The sequence below is a fragment of the Amblyraja radiata genome, chromosome 26 (genome assembly GCF_010909765.2).
Source record: "Amblyraja radiata isolate CabotCenter1 chromosome 26, sAmbRad1.1.pri, whole genome shotgun sequence".
Lineage (NCBI taxonomy): Eukaryota > Metazoa > Chordata > Chondrichthyes > Rajiformes > Rajidae > Amblyraja > Amblyraja radiata.
Window position 1 is genome coordinate 9,683,820 of NC_045981.1, and position 18,235 is coordinate 9,702,054.

An 18,235-nucleotide genomic window follows, 5' to 3' on the forward strand; every position below is an offset into this window, starting at 1 on the left:
TGACAAACAGTAACGGGCCCAGCACCGAACCCTGAGGCACACCACTAGTCACAGGCTTCCAGTCTGAGAAGCAACCTTCCACCATTACCCTCTGCTTCCTTCCATGAAGCCAATTTGCCATCCATCCATAATCTTGTTTCCCTTCCCTCCGTCCCCATCTCCTTTCTGTACTCTTGCTATTTAGAGCAAAACACAAAGTGCTGGAGGAATCCGGCGGGTCAGGCGGTATTTGTGGGGGAATAGACAGTCTGAAGAAGGGTCCCGACCTGAAACGTTGGCTGTCCAATCTCTCTTCAGATGCTGCCTGGCCGACTGAGTCGCCCCTGCACTTTGTTTTGGTCAAGACTCCGAGCGAAGGGGTCACCCTCTCCACCTCGCACACCCCTCTCTTCACACCCCAACCGTCCTCCTCTCCGTACCCACCTCTCCATCCCTCCTCCTCTCCATCCCTCCCTCCTCTCCATCCCTCCCTCCTCTCCATCCCTCCTCCTCTCCATCCCTCCTCCTCTCCATCCCTCCTCCTCTCCAGTCTCTCACTCAGTCTCCATCATTCCCTCCCTCCACTTTCATCCCTCACACTCCAGTCCCTCTCCATCAATCCCATCCCTCCTCTTCATCCTTCTCTCCCTCCCCTTCATCCCTATCCCCTCTCCCTCTATCCTCTCCATACTTCCCTTACTCACTCCCTCTTCATCCCTCATTCTCCATCCCTCACACTCCTCTCCATCCATCCATAATCTCCTCCCTTCTTTATCTTCAGCCCTGCCCCTCTCCTGCCCCTCTCCTTCGCTCTCCCTGACCGGAAGTGACCTTCGGGAGCGCGCACGGTGACGTCGGTGTGGGCGGGGCCGGCGGGAGCGCGCGTCACCGGCGCCGCATCGGCCCGAGGGAGGGAGCGGCGCGATGACCAGGTGGGTGGCGGCGCCGGGCCTGAGGCCGGGGATGGGGCTCGGCTCCCGGACAGGCCCGGCCGGAGTGGAGGGGAGATAAACAATGAGACGGCGGCCGGGCCCCGAGACCGATGCTCCCCCCCCCCCCCCCCCCCCGGACAAGGCCCTGTCCCGGCCCTGCCGTCCCCGGCCTATTGTTACCGCGGCGGCTCCTCACCTCTTCCCCCCCCCCCCCCAACTAATCCTCACCCCCCACAACTGATCCTCCCCCCACAACTGATCCCCACCTCACCCCCCCCTCACTAATCCTCACCCCCCCAACTAATCCTCACCCCCCACAACTGATCCTCCCCCCACTCCCCCCCACAACTGATCCCCCCCTCACCCCCCCCTCACTAATCCTCACCCCCCCCAACTAATCCTCACCCCCCACAACTGATTCCCCACCCCCACTCCCCCCCACAACTGATCCTCCCCCCCACAACTGATCCCCACCTCACCCCCCCCTCACTAATCCTCACCCCCCCAACTAATCCTCACCCCCCACAACTGATCCCCCCCCACTCCCCCCCACAACTGATCCCCACCTCACCCCCCCTCACTAATCCTCACCCCTCCCAACTGATCTCCCCCAACTAACCCCCCCCAACCAATCCTCACCCCCCACAACTGATCCCCACCTCACCCCCCCTCACTAATCCTCACCCCCCCCAACTGATCTCCCCCACCTCACCCCCCCCTCACTAATCCTCACCCCCCCAACTGATCTCCCTCACTAATCCTCACCCCCCCAACTGATCTCCCCCACCTCACCCCCCCTCCACTAATCCTCACCCCCCCAACTGATCTCCCCCAACTAACCCCCCCCCAACTAATCCTCACCCCCCCCCCGACTGATCCCCCAACTAATCCTCACCCCCCCCGACTGATCCCCCCCACCCCCACCTAATACCCCCCAACTCCCCCCACCCGACTAATCCCCCACTAACCCTCCCTCCCCCCAACTAATCCCCCTCCCAGACCAGCCCTACCACCCACTCCAGACCACCCCCTCCACCCAGAGTGGTAGACATTTGTACTATATAACTTTGCAATCCAACATCTACAGTTTGCTTTGTTTGTATGACGTGTTTAACTGATGAACCATGTAGAACTGTTTAAGAAAGAACTGCAAATGCTGGAACAATCGAAGGTGGTCAAAAAATGCTGGAGAACCTCAGCGGGTGAGGCAGCATCTATGGAGTGATGGAATAGGCAACGTTTCTGGGTCTCGACCCGAAACGTCGCCTATTCCATCTCTCCATAGATGCTGCCTCACCCGCTGAGTTTCTCCAGCATTTTTTGACCACCTAGAACTGTTGCTTTGTTTCAATGCTGCTGTGTTAGGATTGAGGGCTGTTTCCCCCCATCTGTCTTCAATTCAAATGGCAAGGTTGCATGGATAGATTTTTTGTGGGTGTAGTGTTTATAATACAATATGCCCTTGCTACATTGTACAGTTGAAGCCAGGGAAAGCATTTATGAGAAAAGATATTCTGAGAAAAATATTACATTTCCATGGGATGGGTCCAGGGAGCTGGAATGAAACTTTAGCCACAAACAAATTGTGGACTGAACTCAGTGGATCGAGCAGTGGAGAGGGGAGGGGTGTGGAAGGAATTTGTCGGTGGGGGGGTGGGGGGGTGAGGGGGTGAGGCAGGTGGCTGTAGGCGGCAGGTAATATGTGTAGGCAGGAACTGCAGATGCTGGTTTAAACCGGAGATAGACACAAAATGCTGGAGTAACTCAGCGGGCCAGGCAGCAACTCTGGAGAAAAGGAATAGGTGACGTTTCCGGTCGAGGCCCTTCTTCAGACTGAGAAATCGAGACCCGAATTGTCATCTATTCCTTTTCTCCAGAGATGCTGCCTGACCCAGCTGAGTTACTCCAGCTTTTTGTGTCTTATTTTTGGATAGAGTTAGGCGTTTAGTTTATTAGTGTCGCATGCACACCGAGGTACAGCGAAAGGCTGCGCCAATGTGCCATTGATGTTTGGGCCAATGGTTGGATTTGCGGGGGCTGTGATTATTAGCTCTATTTATACCTCACGCTGCCTCGGCACGGCCAGCAGCATAAGCGAGGACAAGTTGCTCACCGGCCACTCCCTCTTCTCCCATCGGGCAAGAGCTATAGAAGCGTGAAAACGCACACCTCCAGATTCAGGGACAGTTTCTTCACAGCTGTTATCAGGCAACTGAACCATCCTACCAACAACTAGTGAGCAGTCCTGAGCTACCATCTACCTCATTGGAGACACTCGGACTACTTTTGATTTGACTTTACTGGACTTAATCTTGCACTAAACATTATTCCCTTCATCATGTATCTGTACACTGCGTACGGCTCGAATGTAATCATGCATTGTCTTTCTGCTGACTGGTTAGCACACAACAAAAGCTTTTCATTGTATCTCGGTACACGTGGCAATAAACTAAACTCATAAACTAAACGCAACTATTTTCCCAAAAAACCCTACAGACTTGCGTACGAGACTGCAGATGCTGTAATCTGGAGTAAAAAAGAGACTTAATTTTTATTCACAAAATGTAAAAAGCCAATGGTTTACGGAAAGAGCCGTACAAACACGTGTGGTTATGCTGAATGAGTGAAAATTGACAGGGATTTAATTAACTTGTTTTAATTAATGTAGGTTCTATATTTAGTTGTGTTCCTAATTCTTTTATAACATCTATCTTCTGCTTGTTTTGCACTCAACATAAATTGCTCAGTTTTGTTCGACATTCCGTTCTGCCTATCTTTATGTTGTGGACCCTCATTTCATACAGTCATTTGTAAATCACGGCTTAGGTCACTGCTGCAATAGTTTAGTTTAGAGACACAGCACGGAAACAGGCCCTTCGACCCACCGAGTCCACGCCGATTACCCGTTCATACTAGCTCTGTTATCCCACTTTCTCATCCACTCCCAATACACTAGGGGAAATTTACAGAGGCCAATGAAGCTACTGAAGAAGGGTGTCGACATGAAACGTCACCCATTCCTTCTCTCCAGAGATGCTGCGTCCTGCTGAGTTACTCCAGCAATGTTGTTGTGTAGTCCTGAACTACTATCTACCTCATTGGTGACCCTTGTTGGATGACCTTTGATTGGACTTTGCTGGCTTTACCTTGCACTAATCATTATTCCCTTATCATGTATCCATACACTGTAAATGGCTCGATTGTAATCTATGTATTGTCATTCTGCTGACTGGATAGCACGCGACAAAAGTTTTCACTGTAGCTTACCCTCCAGTCCACAGGGACTAATCCAGAGTCGAGGGAAGATTGGAAAATGACCAATGCATCCACAATTTATAGGGCCACCTCCTTGAGTACTCTGGGATGCAGAGCTTAAGGCCCTGGGGATTTATCGGCCTTCAGTCCCAACAGTTTACCTAACACCACTTTCTGACTAATGTGCATTCAATTCAGTTCCTCCCTCCCACTATATCCTCGGTCCCTTAGTATTTCCGGGAGATTGTGTCTTCCTTAGTGAAGACAGAACCAAAGTACTCGTTCAACTGTTCTGCCATTTCCTTGTTTCCCATGATGAATTCATCTGTCTCTGACTGTAAGGGACCTACATTCATCTTCACTAATCTTTTCCTTTTTACATTCAGTGCCCTCCATAATGTTTGGGACAAACACCCATCATTTATTTATTTGCCTCTGTACTCCACAATTTGAGATATGTAATATTAAAAAAAGAAATGTGATTAATGTGCACATTGTCAGATTTTAATAAAGGCCATTTTTATACATTTTGGTTTCACCATGTAGAAATTACAGCAGTGTTTATACATAGTCCCCTCATTTCTGGGCACCATAATGTTTGGGATACAGCAATGTCATGTAAATGAAACTAGTCATGTTTAGTATTTTGTTGCATATCCTTTGCATGCAATGACTGCTTGAAGTCTGCGATTCATGGACATCACCAGTTGCTGGGTGTCTTCTCTGGTGATGCTCTGCCAGGCCTGTATTGCAGCCATCTTTAGCTTATGCTTGTTTTGGGGGCTAGTCCCCTTCAGTTTTCTCTTCAGCATATAAAAGGCATGCTCAATTACGTTCAGATCAGGTGATTGACTTTGCCACTCAAGAATTTACCATTTTTTGCTTTGAAAAACTCCTTTGTTGCTTTAGCAGTATGTTTGGGATCATTGTCTTGCTGTAGAATGAACCGCCGGCCATTAACATTTGAGGCATTTGTTTGAACTTGAGCAGATAGGATGTGTCTATACACTTCAGAATTCATTAGGCTACTACCATCAGTAGTTGTATCATCAATGCAGATAAGTGAGCCAGTACCTTCAGCAGCCATACATGCCCAGGCCATAACACCCCCAACACCGTGTTTCACAGATGAGGTGGTATGATTTGGATCTTGGGCAGTTCCTTCTCTCCTCCATACTTTGCTCTTGCCATCACTCTGATATAAGTTAATCTTCGTCTCATCTGTCCACACAACCTTTTTCCGGAACTGTGGTTGCTCTTTTAAGTACTTCTTGGCAAACTGTAATCTTTGGTCCTCATGTTGATAAACCAATAAAAGTTTCCAAAGGTGATGGAAAGACTGGAGGAAAGACTAGGTGCTGAGAGCTCTCTTACACCTGCATTAATGAGGCAATTAAACACACCTGGGCAATTACGGAGGGGGGGGGGGGGGTACTAGGGTGAAACCAAATGTCTGCATGGTGAAACCAAAATGTATAAAAATGGCCTTTATTAATATCTGACAATGTGCACTTTAACCACATGTGATTTTTTATATTACAAATCTCAAATTGTGGAGTGCAGAGGCAAATAAATAAATGATGGGTCTTTGTCCCAAACATTATGGAGAGCACTGTACCTACATAAACTTATACAGTCAGTTTTTATATTCCCTGCAAGCTTTATTTCATGCTCTTCCCCCGCCCCCTCTTTGTCCTCCATTGTTGAGTTCTAAATTTCGCTCAGTCCTCTGGTTTGCTGCTTCTACTGGCCAATTTAGATGCCTCTTCCTTGGATTTAACACTATCCTTGACTTCCCTCATCAGCCACGGTTGAGCCACCTTCCCAGTTTGTTTTTTTTTGCCAGACAGGGATGAACAATTTCTGGAGTTCATCCACGCGGTCTTTAAATCTTTGCCATTACATCTCCACTGGCAACCCTTTAAATATAATTTGCCAGTCTATCCCAGCCAATTCCTGACTCATACCTTCAAAGTCTCCTTTATTCAAGTTCAGGACCCTAGTCCCTGATTTAACCGTGTCACTCTCCATCCTAATGCAGAATTCCACCATATTATGGTCACTGTTGCCCAAGGGGCCTTGCACAACAAGATCGCTAACTAATCCTTCCTCATTACACAATACCCAGTCTAGGATGGCCTGCCCTCTAGTCGGTTCCTCTCCATATTGGTTTAAAAACCCATCCCGTATACATTCCAGGAAATCCTCCTGCTCAGCACTGTTACCAATATGGTTGGCCCAATCTATATGTAGATTAAAGTCACCCATGATAGCCATTATAATTTATAAATATTATCAGAATTGTAAATGGATTAATGTAATTAATTATACAGCAGAGGGGCCCTGCATTTGATTGCGGCTTCAACATTATATAAAAACTATTTCCCTGTGTACCTGTTATATAATTTGAGGGTAGACACAAATGTTGGAGTAACTTGGCGGGTCAGGCTGCATCTCTGGAGAGAAGGAATAGGTGAAGCTTCAGATCGAGACTCGTTAAAGGCCTGTCGTTAAAGGCCTGTGGCTCGGATCGTTAAAGGCCTGTCCCACTTGGCGAATATTTTCGGCGAGTGCCGGCATCATTGACTGATATATCAGGTCACTGAAACAGTCGCGGCGTGATGACGTACTGACATTTTTTTTGTCGTCGCTGGATTTTGAAATGTTCAAAATCTTTCGGCGACCCTGATACGTCAGTCAATGACGCCGGCAGTCGCCAAAAAAATCGCCAAGTGGGACAGGCCCTTTAGACTTGAAGTCGAAGAATGGTCTCAACCCAAAATGTCACCTATTCCTTCTCTCCAGAGATGCTGCCTGACCTGCTTTGTGACCCCAGCATTATAATAATAATAATAATAAATTTTATTTATGGGTTCCTTTCAAGAGTCTCAAGGACACCTTACAAAAATTTATCAAGTAGAGGAAAAACATGTAAGCGGAATGAAATAAATAGTAGAGACATTATGTGTCTTATCTTCAGTGTAAACCAGCATCTGCAGGTCTTTCCTGCACATATATGATCTGAATGGTTCTGAGTAAATACTATTATATAAATTGGTGGACATAAAGAATTGTAATTGAATATTAATGTAATGAAAAGGAACTGCAGATGCTGGTTTATACTAAAGGTAAACTCAAAATGCTGGAGTAACTCAGCGGAACGGATCAGGTAGCATCTCTGGAGAAAATGGATGGGTGACGTTTCGGGTCTGGACCCTTTTAGAGACTGAGACAGGGAGAGTGGGGGGGAAAACTCCCTTTTAAAACCAGTCTGAAGAAGGGTCTCGACCTGAAACATCAGCTCTCCATGTTCTCCAGAGATGCTGCCTGACCCGCTGAGTGACTCCAGCACTTTGTGTCTATCCTTTGTAATTGAGTATTGCTGTTTGCGGTTAAATTCCTTTCCACAGAATCCAGCGTTGTGCACTGTTGCTATGGTGACGTGGAACAGGTTACTCCTGCCTGTTTAATTGGAAGGTGAACGTTGGAAGCATCTAGTGACCTTATCTGATTTGAATTCCATGCTTGAAGGGCCACTTCCTTTCAAAATCAGCCTGCCTGCCTATTTCAAAGTTAAACCTCAAAGTAACAAAATAAAAACCAGGCAAATTGTAGCAGAGTAATCTCACCCTGTGTAAATTAATGTTTAACAATGCGTCCGCTGGACTGGAGGGCGGCAGCACCGAGCACCCCGGGCCGCGGTGTTTGAGCCGGCCCGTTCGCGGAGCTCGGTGAGCCGCAGGACTGATTTTGCCATCGCCCCCCCGGTGAGGTATCGCCTCAGTGCAGAGGGGGAAGAGGAGGGAAGAGACTGCAGCCCTAAGATTTTTGCCTCCATCACAGTGAGGAGGTGCTTGGTGGACTCACTGTGGTGGATGTTAATTTGTGTTTACTGTTGTTTATTATTGTATTATTGTATGTATGACTGCAGGCACGAAATTTCGTTCAGACCGAAAGGTCTGAATGACAATAAAGGAAATTCAAATTGAAATTCAAAGAAGGAACTGCAGATGTTGGAAAATCGAAGGTAGAAAAAAATGCTGGAGAAACTCAGCGGGTGAGGCAGCATCGATGGAGCGAAGGAAATAGGCGACGTTTCGGGTCGAGACCCGAAACGTCGCCTATTTCCTTCGCTCCATAGATGCTGCCTCACCCGCTGAGTTTCTCCAACATTTTTGTGTACCTGTGTGAATTAATAATGCTTAATAACGCAAGTGACATTATTGTACAGGAAAGAACTGCAGATGCTGGTTTAAATCGAAGATAGACACAAAATTCTGGAGTAGCTCAGATGGCGAGAGGGGAGGTGGGGGGGGGGGGGGGGGGGGAGGAAGGATGCCCAGAGCCCGAAAGATTTTGTTTTCTACCTAAACACGATCCTAATCTCTGCCTCCAGCTCACCTGCATCAAGGATCGTTTATAATGGCAAACGAAACAATGGCCCACGGTCTCCAACGAACACTGCACCGCAGGAGATTTATACGCCAGCACATGAAGAGAATGTCAGGTTTATCCATGAAGGTACGTAGAGCTCGGTGAGAAGATCCGACTCTCAGTACTGCAAGTGGAGTCAACATTGCAACCTTGTGTGGGGTTTTGGCTTCCTGTATATTACATGTTACCTCCTGCCCATCTAGCTTGTAATCTGCCTTCCTTTTTGTATGTAGTTTTTAAAAAAACTTTAGGTTGGAGTCACAGCGCGGGGACAGGCCTTTCAGCCCACCGAGTCCGTGCCGACCAGCGATCACCCTGTACACTTGCACTGTACTCACAGGGGTCGTCCACAATTTTTACCGAAGTCAATTAACCTACAAACCCGCACGTCCTTGGAGTGAGGGAGGAAACCAGAAAACCCACACGCGTCACGGGGAAAACGTCCAAGCTCCGTACAGACAGCGCTCATAGTCGGGATTGAACCCAGGTCTCTGGTGCTGTAAGGCACCAACTCCTTAATTCATATGCGCAACAAAAGACAACAAAGTTGTCTTCGGGCTGGTACAGCGGTAGAGTTGCTGCCTCACAGCGCCAGAGAACCGGGTTCGATCCCGACCACGGGTGCAGTCTATACAGAGTTTGTACGTTCTTCATGTGACTGCGTTGGTTTTCTCCGGGTGTCCCGGTTTCCTCCCACACTAAAATGACGTGCAGGTTTGCAGGTGAATCGGCTTTGGTAAAGATTGTAACTTGTCTCCCCCCCCCCAGTGTGTAGGATAGCACCAGGCTATGAGGATCGCTGGTCGGCATGGACCCGATGGACCGAGTTCAGCTGCTTCTGCGCTGTATCTCTAAACTAAACCAGAAAACGAAACAACAATCTGAATGTAACCATTAACTAAGTTACTGAGCGAGAGAAAATCTCGAGTGGTTTCAGACAAGGCGGTTTGTTCGTGCTTGTAGTTGACGGGGTGGGGGGGGGAAGTGTCAGTGCACGTGGCACAAGAGAGAGAAGAGGCCCGGATCGTTGCTTCAGGATGGGTCAGCAAATGGAACTGCCCCTTTGTGACATGCCTGTGGTAGTTCCTTGCCTTCTGTGTCTTAACACAGAAGAAGAGTCCACTCGATAGTTCATCACTAAAGATTTTTTGTTGTGGTGAAAAGTGCATTTTGTTCTGCTATATTACACAATGGCTCTCGGCCACCTCTTAGCTGCAATTGTTCCCAGCTGCCAAATGGAAGCGTTTAGCTGGGCCCTAGTTTAAGCTGACTCATGCACATTATCCTCAAAGGACAGAAGTGGCTTTGTTCTTGGTTTCTGGTAAAGATATTTGGATTAACTACAAACATTGGAGCGAGACATAAAGCTGTAATTTTGGCATTAAATGCTCAGCTCTCCGTGTTCTAAAAACCTGCAGACCAATATCCTGTGGTTTAGTCGGAAGTAACAGTATTGTCTCAGCAGCTGCCCTTTGCTTCAGTGATTCTTGCCTGCTCTCTTCGTAGATATGTATGAAAGATTTGGAGAAGTACACGTAAGCACTAATTTCGACAGAGTGCCAAAATCTGTTGTTCTCGCGGGATTTTAATCCCTTCTTTGTGTGACGCCATTTTGATTCATTCAGTTCTGCTTTTCAGTTGTTGCATCTGAAGAGGGCTTTGCTCTGTACTACCACAGCTTTACAGTCTTGTAGAGCGTTCCGTGAAGCTGCATAGTCTGTGCCTGTAGGATCTATCTGTAATGTTAAGTTCTTTCAGAGGCGCAGCGCGGAAACAGGACCATCAGCCCACCATGACCACGCCGACCATCGATCACCCGTTCACACTTGCTCTATGTTCATCCCATTGTCCCATTCGCTTCCTGTGCATTTAGGGGCAATCTTAAAGATAGCGGAGTCGGGATATGGGGAGAAGGCAGGAACGGGGTAGTGATTGGGGATGATCAGCCATGATCACATTGAATGGCAGTGCTGGCTCGAAGGGCCGAATGGCCTACTCCTGCACCTATTGTCTATTTACAGAGGTTCAATTAGCCTACAAACCCACGCGGTCACAGGGAGAATGCGCAAACTCCTGCAGTCAGGATTGAACCTGAGTCTCTGGCTCTGTGTGGCAGCAGCACTACCAGCTGCACCACTGTGCTGCTGCACTGGTGTGTTCCTGGATATAGTATTAGTTTAGTTTATTATTGTCACGCGGAGTTTGCACGTTCTCCCTGTGACCGCATGTGTTTCTCCGGGTGCTCTAGTTAACTCCCACGCCCCAAAGACGTACAGGTTTGTAGGTTAATAGGATTCGGCAAAAATTGTAAGTTGTCCCCAGTGTGTAGAATAGTGTACGGGAATCACTGGTCGGCATGGGCTCAATGGGCCGAAGGGCCTTTTTCCACGCTGTATCTCTAGGCTAAAAGTAAAATGAGTGTGTAGGGGGTGGTTGCAAAAGCGGGATAACACAGAACTGGTACCTTGTACCTTGCGAAGTCCACCAGGAACAGTTGGACAATTTTATACTGGACAATGTTTACAATTATCAAGCCAATTAACCTACAAACTTTTATGTTTTGAATGTGGGAGGAAACCAAAGTTCTCGGAGAAAACCTACGCAGGTCACGGGGAGAATGTACAAACTCCGTCCAGACTGCGCCCGTAGTCGGGATCGAACCCGGGTCTCCGGTGCTGCATTTTGCTGCAAGGCAGCAACTCTACCGCTGCGCCACCGTGACTGGGGTGGTCGGTGGTCGGCGTGGGCCCAGTCGCCTGACGGACCCTGTTTCCAGGCTGTGACTTTCAATCAATCAGCTAACCCGTGGCGTGACGTGTGGTTTTTGCTTGCAGCTTGGCAGTGCGTGGAGAGAGAGCTGAGGAGTCAGATGTCAGGAAATGAACGAGGACCTGTCCAGTATGTAGAGAAGAACCCAAACCCAAACCTGAACAGTGAGTATCGGACAAATCCCCCAGCACTAGGTCTCACCGTCTATATCTCTCCTTTCCCTTTCCCCTGACTCTGTCTGTGGAAGGGTCTCGACCCAAAACATCACCTATTCCTTTTCAAGAGAAGCTGTCTGTCCCAAAATGCTGGCGTAACTCAGTGGGACAGGCAGCATCTCTGGAGAGAAGGAGGAATGGGTGGTGTTTCAGACTGAAGAAGGGTCTCAACCCGAAACGTAACCCATTCCATGTCTCCACCGACGCTGCCTGTCCTGCTGAGTTACTCCAGCATTTTGTGTCTGTCTTCGGTTTAAACCTGTATCTGCAGTTTCTTCCTACACTTGCTGTCTGACCCACTGAGTTACTCCAGCTTTTTGTGTCTATCTTCAGTTTAAAACAGCATCTGCAGTTCCTTCCTACCCAGTGTAATTAACACGGTGATGCAGCGGTAGAGTTGCTGCCTTACACCGCTTGCAGCGCTGGAGACCCGGGTTCGATCCCGACTACGGGTGCTGTCTGTACGGAGTTTGTATGTTCTCCCCGTGACCTGCGTAGGTTTTCTCTGATCTCTTCGGTTTCCTCCCACACTCCAAAGACGTGCAGGTTTGTAGGTTGATTGGCTTGGTATAATTGTAAATTGTCCCCAGTGTGTGTAGGATGGTGTTAATGTGTGGGGATCGCTGGTCGGCGCGGACCAGGTGGGCCGAAGGGCCTGTTTCTGCACTGTATCTCTAAACTAAACTAAACTAATCAGGGAATCAACTGCAGGAGCTGCCAAGCTGAAATACAAACTTGAAGCAAAACACAAGGTGCTGGAGGAATTGAGCAGATCTGACAGCATTTGGGGAAGAAATGGACAGGTTACCTGGAGTATTGTGTGCAGTTTTGGTCCCCATATTTGAGGAAGGACATTCTTGCTATTGAGGGAGAGCAGCGTAGGTTCACAAGGTTAATTCCCGGGATGGCGGGACTGTCATATCCTGAGAGAATGGAGCGGCTGGGCTTGTTTACTCTGAATTTTAGAAGGATGAGAGGATCCCTTATTGAATCATATAAGATTATTGAGGGTTTGGACACGCTAGAGGCAGAACACATATTCCCGATGTTGGGGGAGTCCAGAACCAGGGGCCATGATCACATTGAATGGCGGTGCTGTCTCGAATGGCCTACTCCTGCGTCTATTGTCTATTGTGACGTTTCGGGACGGGACCATTCTTCAGAGTGATCAGTCTGAAGAAGGGTTTCCGACCCGAAACATCGCCTGTCTATGTGGAAGAAGGTCCTGAAATGTAATAATCACTGATTATGGAAACAGGCCATTCTGCCTAACTTTTCCATGGAGTGCAGTGGTTGAGTTGCTACCTTACAGTTCCAGAGACCCGGGTTCGATCCTGACTACAGGCGCTGTCTGTAAGTAGTTTGAACGTTCTCTCCGTGACCTGCGTGGGTTTTCTTCGAAATCTTTGGTTTCCTCCCACACTCCAGGTTTGTAGGTTAATTGGCTTGGTATAAATGTAAAATTGTCCCAAGTGTGTTGGGCTGCGCGGGGAATCTCTGGTCGATGCAGACTCGGTGGGCTGAAGGGCCTGCTTCCGCGCTGTATCTCTAAACCAAGCCAAACTAAATACCAACCAAGACTCCTCATCTACACTGGTCCCACCTGGCCACATTTGGCCCATATCCCATGGCTTATATGTCGTCTGTCCATTCCCTCCACAGGCTGCCTGACCCGCTGAGTTCGTCCAACAACTTGTGGTTTGCTCAAGATCCCAGCACCTACAGTCTTGTGTCTCCACAAAACCTTATTTTGAATATTTTTCCCCGATCCACGGTCCTTCACTTCCCTTGGAACACTAGTTACCCCTCCCCCTTCCTGCTCTCTGCCTCTATTTACCACTAAGTCGGTCAATTTGATTTTCAGATTTTACACCCATCGATCTGAGTGACCTGAGGAAGAGGAGTTTGTCGGATGCTAAGAAATCGTAAAGGATGTCGCTGGCCGCGGTTCATCGCCCCTTCAGCGTCCAGCAGGAGTTTCCTTTTTGAAGTTTGTTTTCTTTCATCTTTGACTCGGAGAGGAATGCGGAACGGGCAACTTCCCCCCCACACCACCGCAGGCCTGCCAGTTCCGTCCAAGGATGCAAGGATGCACACATCCAGCACGCCGGGAAAAAGCTCGATGGCGGCGTGCATTTTAACCAATTTTGTCCATCTCTCTCTCTCTCTCGTTCTCTAGTTCTTTTGTTCTCTCATTCTCGTTCCCCCTCTCTCCCCCTCTCTCCCTCCCTCCTTCCCCCATTTCTGTCAAGAACAATGCTCCATTTGACAAGTTAAGGTCACATTTCATTGCTGCCTGCGTCACGAACTGCACACGTTGTCCCCGGATTGTATGGTGTCCAACACTAGCTTGGCCTCAGCTCTGCTGAACCGTCTGCCTGGAGGTGGTGGGGGTCGGAGGGAAGGAGTCAATCCATAGTAAGCTCCAGTAAACTTAACGACTAAGATTTTGATTTTGTTTTTTAAATAATAAAATCCCATCTGCCCAGTTGGGAGTTGGCGACGGCCTTGGCAACTGGTGAAGCCTGCTGTCGGATTTGGACAGAGCCCGTACTAATGCAGGGGGGGGTGGGTGGGGGGAGGGGATAAATAAAAGCCCAACTGAACTGACGTGAATGAGAGCAGCGGGCTATGTGATAGGACTGCAAATGTCTTTGTTATACAGACCACAAGTTGGAGTTTGTGTTCCAGAGGTTATCTTTCAAATTAGTCTTAACTTAAAAAAAAAAGTAATAATTTTGGAGTGTGGTTGGTTGGTGGAGGTGGGAGGGGGGGGATGTGGAGAGGATAACTTGTTTGTGTGCGTGTGTTTGTTTTGTGAATGTTTTTCGTATTTCTACACTCCTTCAACACACGGGCACCGACATTGTCGGGGGCGGCGGCGGGCTGGAAATGCAGCGCTCCGGCCCCGTTTGATCATCAGAAATTAGCGTGTTCCCCTCGGGCATTGCCGCTCGGCACCTACACGGGCTGGGTTTGAGCGGGCATGCTGTGAGCAGGCACCCGACGGGACTGCCTGGAGACAAGCAGCATCTTAAAACAGTCCGTACACCGCTCTCTGCGCCGCCTTTCCATCAGAAGATCCCAAAGTATTAGTTTCTCTTTTTAAAACCCACTTCAGCTCCCATCAGGACTCACTAAAAGGTGCGGGCGAGAAATCGTTTTTTAATGTTGGCAACCTGTCTAAGTGAAGAACGATGTTGGAAAGCTGCTGTCTGTACTCCACTCTACCTTGGGACACATCCGATTCAAACCCGGAGGGATGGTGTTTGTCAGAAGAATTGTACGATTTAGCAATCTTCCTGATGTGTAAGTGAGGGTGGAATTGTAAATAAAACAACTTCACTTATGGGTCCTATCTGTGTACACGTTGTTAAACTCTCCGCGCGCGCGTGTGAAGTTGTGGACAATGCCACAAAACCTTTTAACTCTGATCTTTACGGCTACTGTGTACAGCACAGAGGCTCAGCCCAATGTACCTGTGTTGGGACTTTCTCATCATCATGCTGGGATGTCTGAAGAAGAGGTCTCGACCCGAAACGTCATCCATTCCTTCTCGCCAGAGATGCTCCCTGTCCCGCTGAGTTACTCCAGCATTGTGTGTCTTATCTTCAGGATTTTCTACATGCGAGACCATGTTGTGGTTTTAGTTTTGCAGAAACCTCATGGAAACGGGCCCTTCAGTCCACGCTGACCATCGATCGCCCGTTCACACCAGTTCTGTGTAATCCCTCTTTCTCATTCACTCCCTACACACCTGGTCCATGGTCAGATAGTCGGCGACTAAACCGTCTCCCACACCTGGTTTGCCAGGTGAGGAGGGGGCTGCCCTATCTAGCTCTCTCTTGAAAGCATCCAGAGAACCTGCCTCCACCGCCCACTGAGGCAGACAATGATGGTAAGTTCAATGGTTCAATCAGTTCAGTTTATTGTCATGTGTACCAAGGTACAGTGAAAAGCTTTAGTTGCAAGCCATTTACAGTGTACACATACATGATGAGGGAATAACCTTTAGTGAAGTAAGAAATATTACTGCAGGAGTAGAGATTTAAGAGTGTGGAGCGATAGTAATGATGTGATTGTCAATCTGCTTCTGTTGGCTAGCACACAGAAGGTTGCCTGTGTTGGGCGCCATCTTGAATTCTATGGTGCTATGTTATCAAGTACCAAGGAACAGTGAGATTCCTTTTTTTCCTCACACAGTAACGTTGCCATGCATAAATACAATCCCCGATGAGGTACAGAAAGTATAGAACAGCTCACTGAGCCCACGTGCAAGAGACCACCAGGTTTTGGCTCTCGGAGTTAACAGATTTTGGCTATGGGGAAGGGAGGGCTAAATCTAGGGGCTTTGTGGAGCATCTGCTCACTGCTACAGGGCATTGGTCCACCAGTGCAGGAGATCAGGCGTGGTGGGGGTGGGGGGGGGGGGGGAGACATTTTAATAAGGGAGGGAATAACGGCAATAGAGAGGAAGGATATTGCGTTGAAGGATCAGGATAGTGAAACAGCTTGGGTACAGATAGAGAATAACAAGGGGAAAAAAACACTAGTGGGTGTAATTTATAGACCTCCAGATAGCTGTGACGCTGTTAGTCAGAACATAAATCTGCAAATAGTTGACGCATGTAAAAAGGGAACTGCTGTAATCATGGGGGACTTCAATTTTCATATTAATTGGGCAAACCAAACTGGGCAGGGTAGACTAGAGGAAGAGTTTGTAGAATGTATTAGAGACGGGTTCCTAGAACAGTATGTCACAGAACCGACAAGGGGGGAGGCAATCTTGGATCTGGTCCTGTGTAATGAAGCAGGATTAATTAAAAATGTCATAGTTAGGGACTCGTTGGGAACAAGTGACCACAATATGGCCGAATTCCATATTCAAATAGAAGGGGAGCAGGTTGAAACTCAGGCTAGGGTGTTTAGTCTAAATAAGGGGGATTATGAGGGTATGAGGACAGAGCTGATCAAAGTTGACTGGGATAGCAGACTCAAGAATAAGACGGTACATGAGCAGTGGTGTACGTTTAAGGATCTACTGTATAACCTTCAAGAAAAATTTATTCCTATGAAGAAAAAAAGGGGTAAGGGTAAGAACAGTCAGCCATGGCTCAGTAAAACTATAAAGGATAAAAACTAATAGTAAGAGTTTTTATAGCTATATAAAAAGAAAAAGGGTGGCTAAGGTGAACGTTGGTCCATTGGAGGGTGAGACTGGAGAGTTGTTGGTGGGGAACATGGAAATGGCAAAGGCATTAAACGAGTATTTTGTATCAGTCTTCACCATAGAAGACACAAAAAATATTCCAACGCTGGATAAACGGGGCGGTAGGAATGGAGGAGCTAAATACTATTAAGATCACTAAGGAGGTGGTATTAGGGAAATTAATGAGACTGAAGGAGGATAAATCCCCTGGGCCTGATGGATTACATCCAAGGGTCTTGAGGGAGATAGCGGTGGGGATTGTGGATGCATTGGTGATAATTTTCCAAAACTCCCTGGAGGCGGGAACGGTCCCAGTGGATTGGAAAATGGCCAATGTAACACCTATATTTAAAAAAGGAAGTAAACAGAAGGCGGGTAACTATAGACCGGTTAGTCTAACATCGGTGGTGGGTAAAATGTTAGAGACAATTATTAAAGAAACACTAACGGGGCACTTGGATAAACATGACTTCATCGGACAGAACCAGCATGGTTTTGTGAAGGGGAAATCCTGTTTAACGAATCTGCTCGAATTCTTTGAGGAAGTAACAACCCGGGTGGATAAAGGGGAACTGGTGGATGTGGTATACTTGGACTTCCAAAAGGCTTTTGACAAGGTGCCACATAAGAGACTATTGCTAAAAATAAAAAATTATGGGATTGGGGGTAATATATTAGCATGGGTAGAGGATTGGCTAACAAATAGGAAGCAGAGAGTGGGGATAAATGGTTCATACTCGGGATGGCAACCGGTAACTAGCGGGGTTCCGCAAGGGTCGGTGCTGGGACCCCAGTTGTTCACAATTTATATAAATGATTTGGAGGAGGGAACCAAGTGTAATATATCAAAATTTGCGGACGATACAAAAATGGGAGGAAATGTAGGGGATGAGGAGGATAGGAAGAGTCTGCAAAAGGATATAGATAAGCTAGGTGAGTGGGCAACAACTTGGCAGATGAAATTTAATACTAATAAATGTGAAGTCATTCACTTTGGGAAAAAAAATGATAGGGCAAGTTATTTTCTAAATGAGGAGGAGCTGCGTTGTAATGCAACGCAAAGGGATCTAGGGGTATTAGTACATGAATCACTAAAAGTCAGTATGCAGGTGCAGCAAGCAATCAGGAAGGCCAATGGAGTTTTGGCCTTTATTGCTAGGGGGATTGAGTATAAAAACACGGAGGTCTTGCTGCAGCTGTACACAGTATTAGTGAGACCACATTTGGAATACTGTGTACAGTTCTGGGGTCCATACTTAAGAAAGGATGTACTAGCCCTGGAGGCAGTGCAGCGAAGGTTTACAAGATTAATTCCTGCAATGAGGGGATTGACATATGAGGAAAGGTTAAGTAAGCTGGAACTCTACTCTTTGGAGTTTAGAAGAATGAGAGGCGATCTCATTGAAACATATAAGATCGTGAGGGGCCTTGATCGGGTGGAT

At 47.7% G+C, this 18,235-nt stretch overlaps 1 protein-coding gene across 2 annotated transcripts; it reads left to right on the forward strand.

Annotated features, from left to right (window-relative positions):
* Nucleotides 1–813: 813 nt before the first annotated feature.
* On the forward strand, nt 814–17,788 carry mcrip1 (MAPK regulated corepressor interacting protein 1). 2 transcript variants are annotated; one of them, XR_004415822.1, is made up of 5 exons: nt 814–911; nt 8,563–8,687; nt 11,435–11,533; nt 13,449–13,784; nt 17,778–17,788. XR_004415822.1 is itself a non-coding variant. In XM_033044196.1 (4 exons), exons 1-4 carry the CDS (start codon nt 904–906, stop codon nt 13,511–13,513), a joined length of 297 nt encoding a protein of 98 aa, XP_032900087.1. In that variant the 5' UTR covers nt 814–903; the 3' UTR covers nt 13,514–14,939. The 2 variants fall into 2 exon arrangements, 1 of the variants encoding a protein (XP_032900087.1); XM_033044196.1 differs by lacking the exon at nt 17,778–17,788 and having other exon boundaries at nt 13,449–14,939.
* Nucleotides 17,789–18,235: the final 447 nt, after the last annotated feature.

Excerpts from the sequence above, each read along its gene's own strand:
- mcrip1 (XM_033044196.1), top strand. Across the intron at positions 8,688-11,434 it reads TGTCAGGTTTATCCATGAAG|CTTGGCAGTGCGTGGAGAGA; the intron begins GTACGTAGAGCT and ends TTTTGCTTGCAG. Across the intron at positions 11,534-13,448 it reads CCCAAACCCAAACCTGAACA|ATTTTACACCCATCGATCTG; the intron begins GTGAGTATCGGA and ends TTTGATTTTCAG.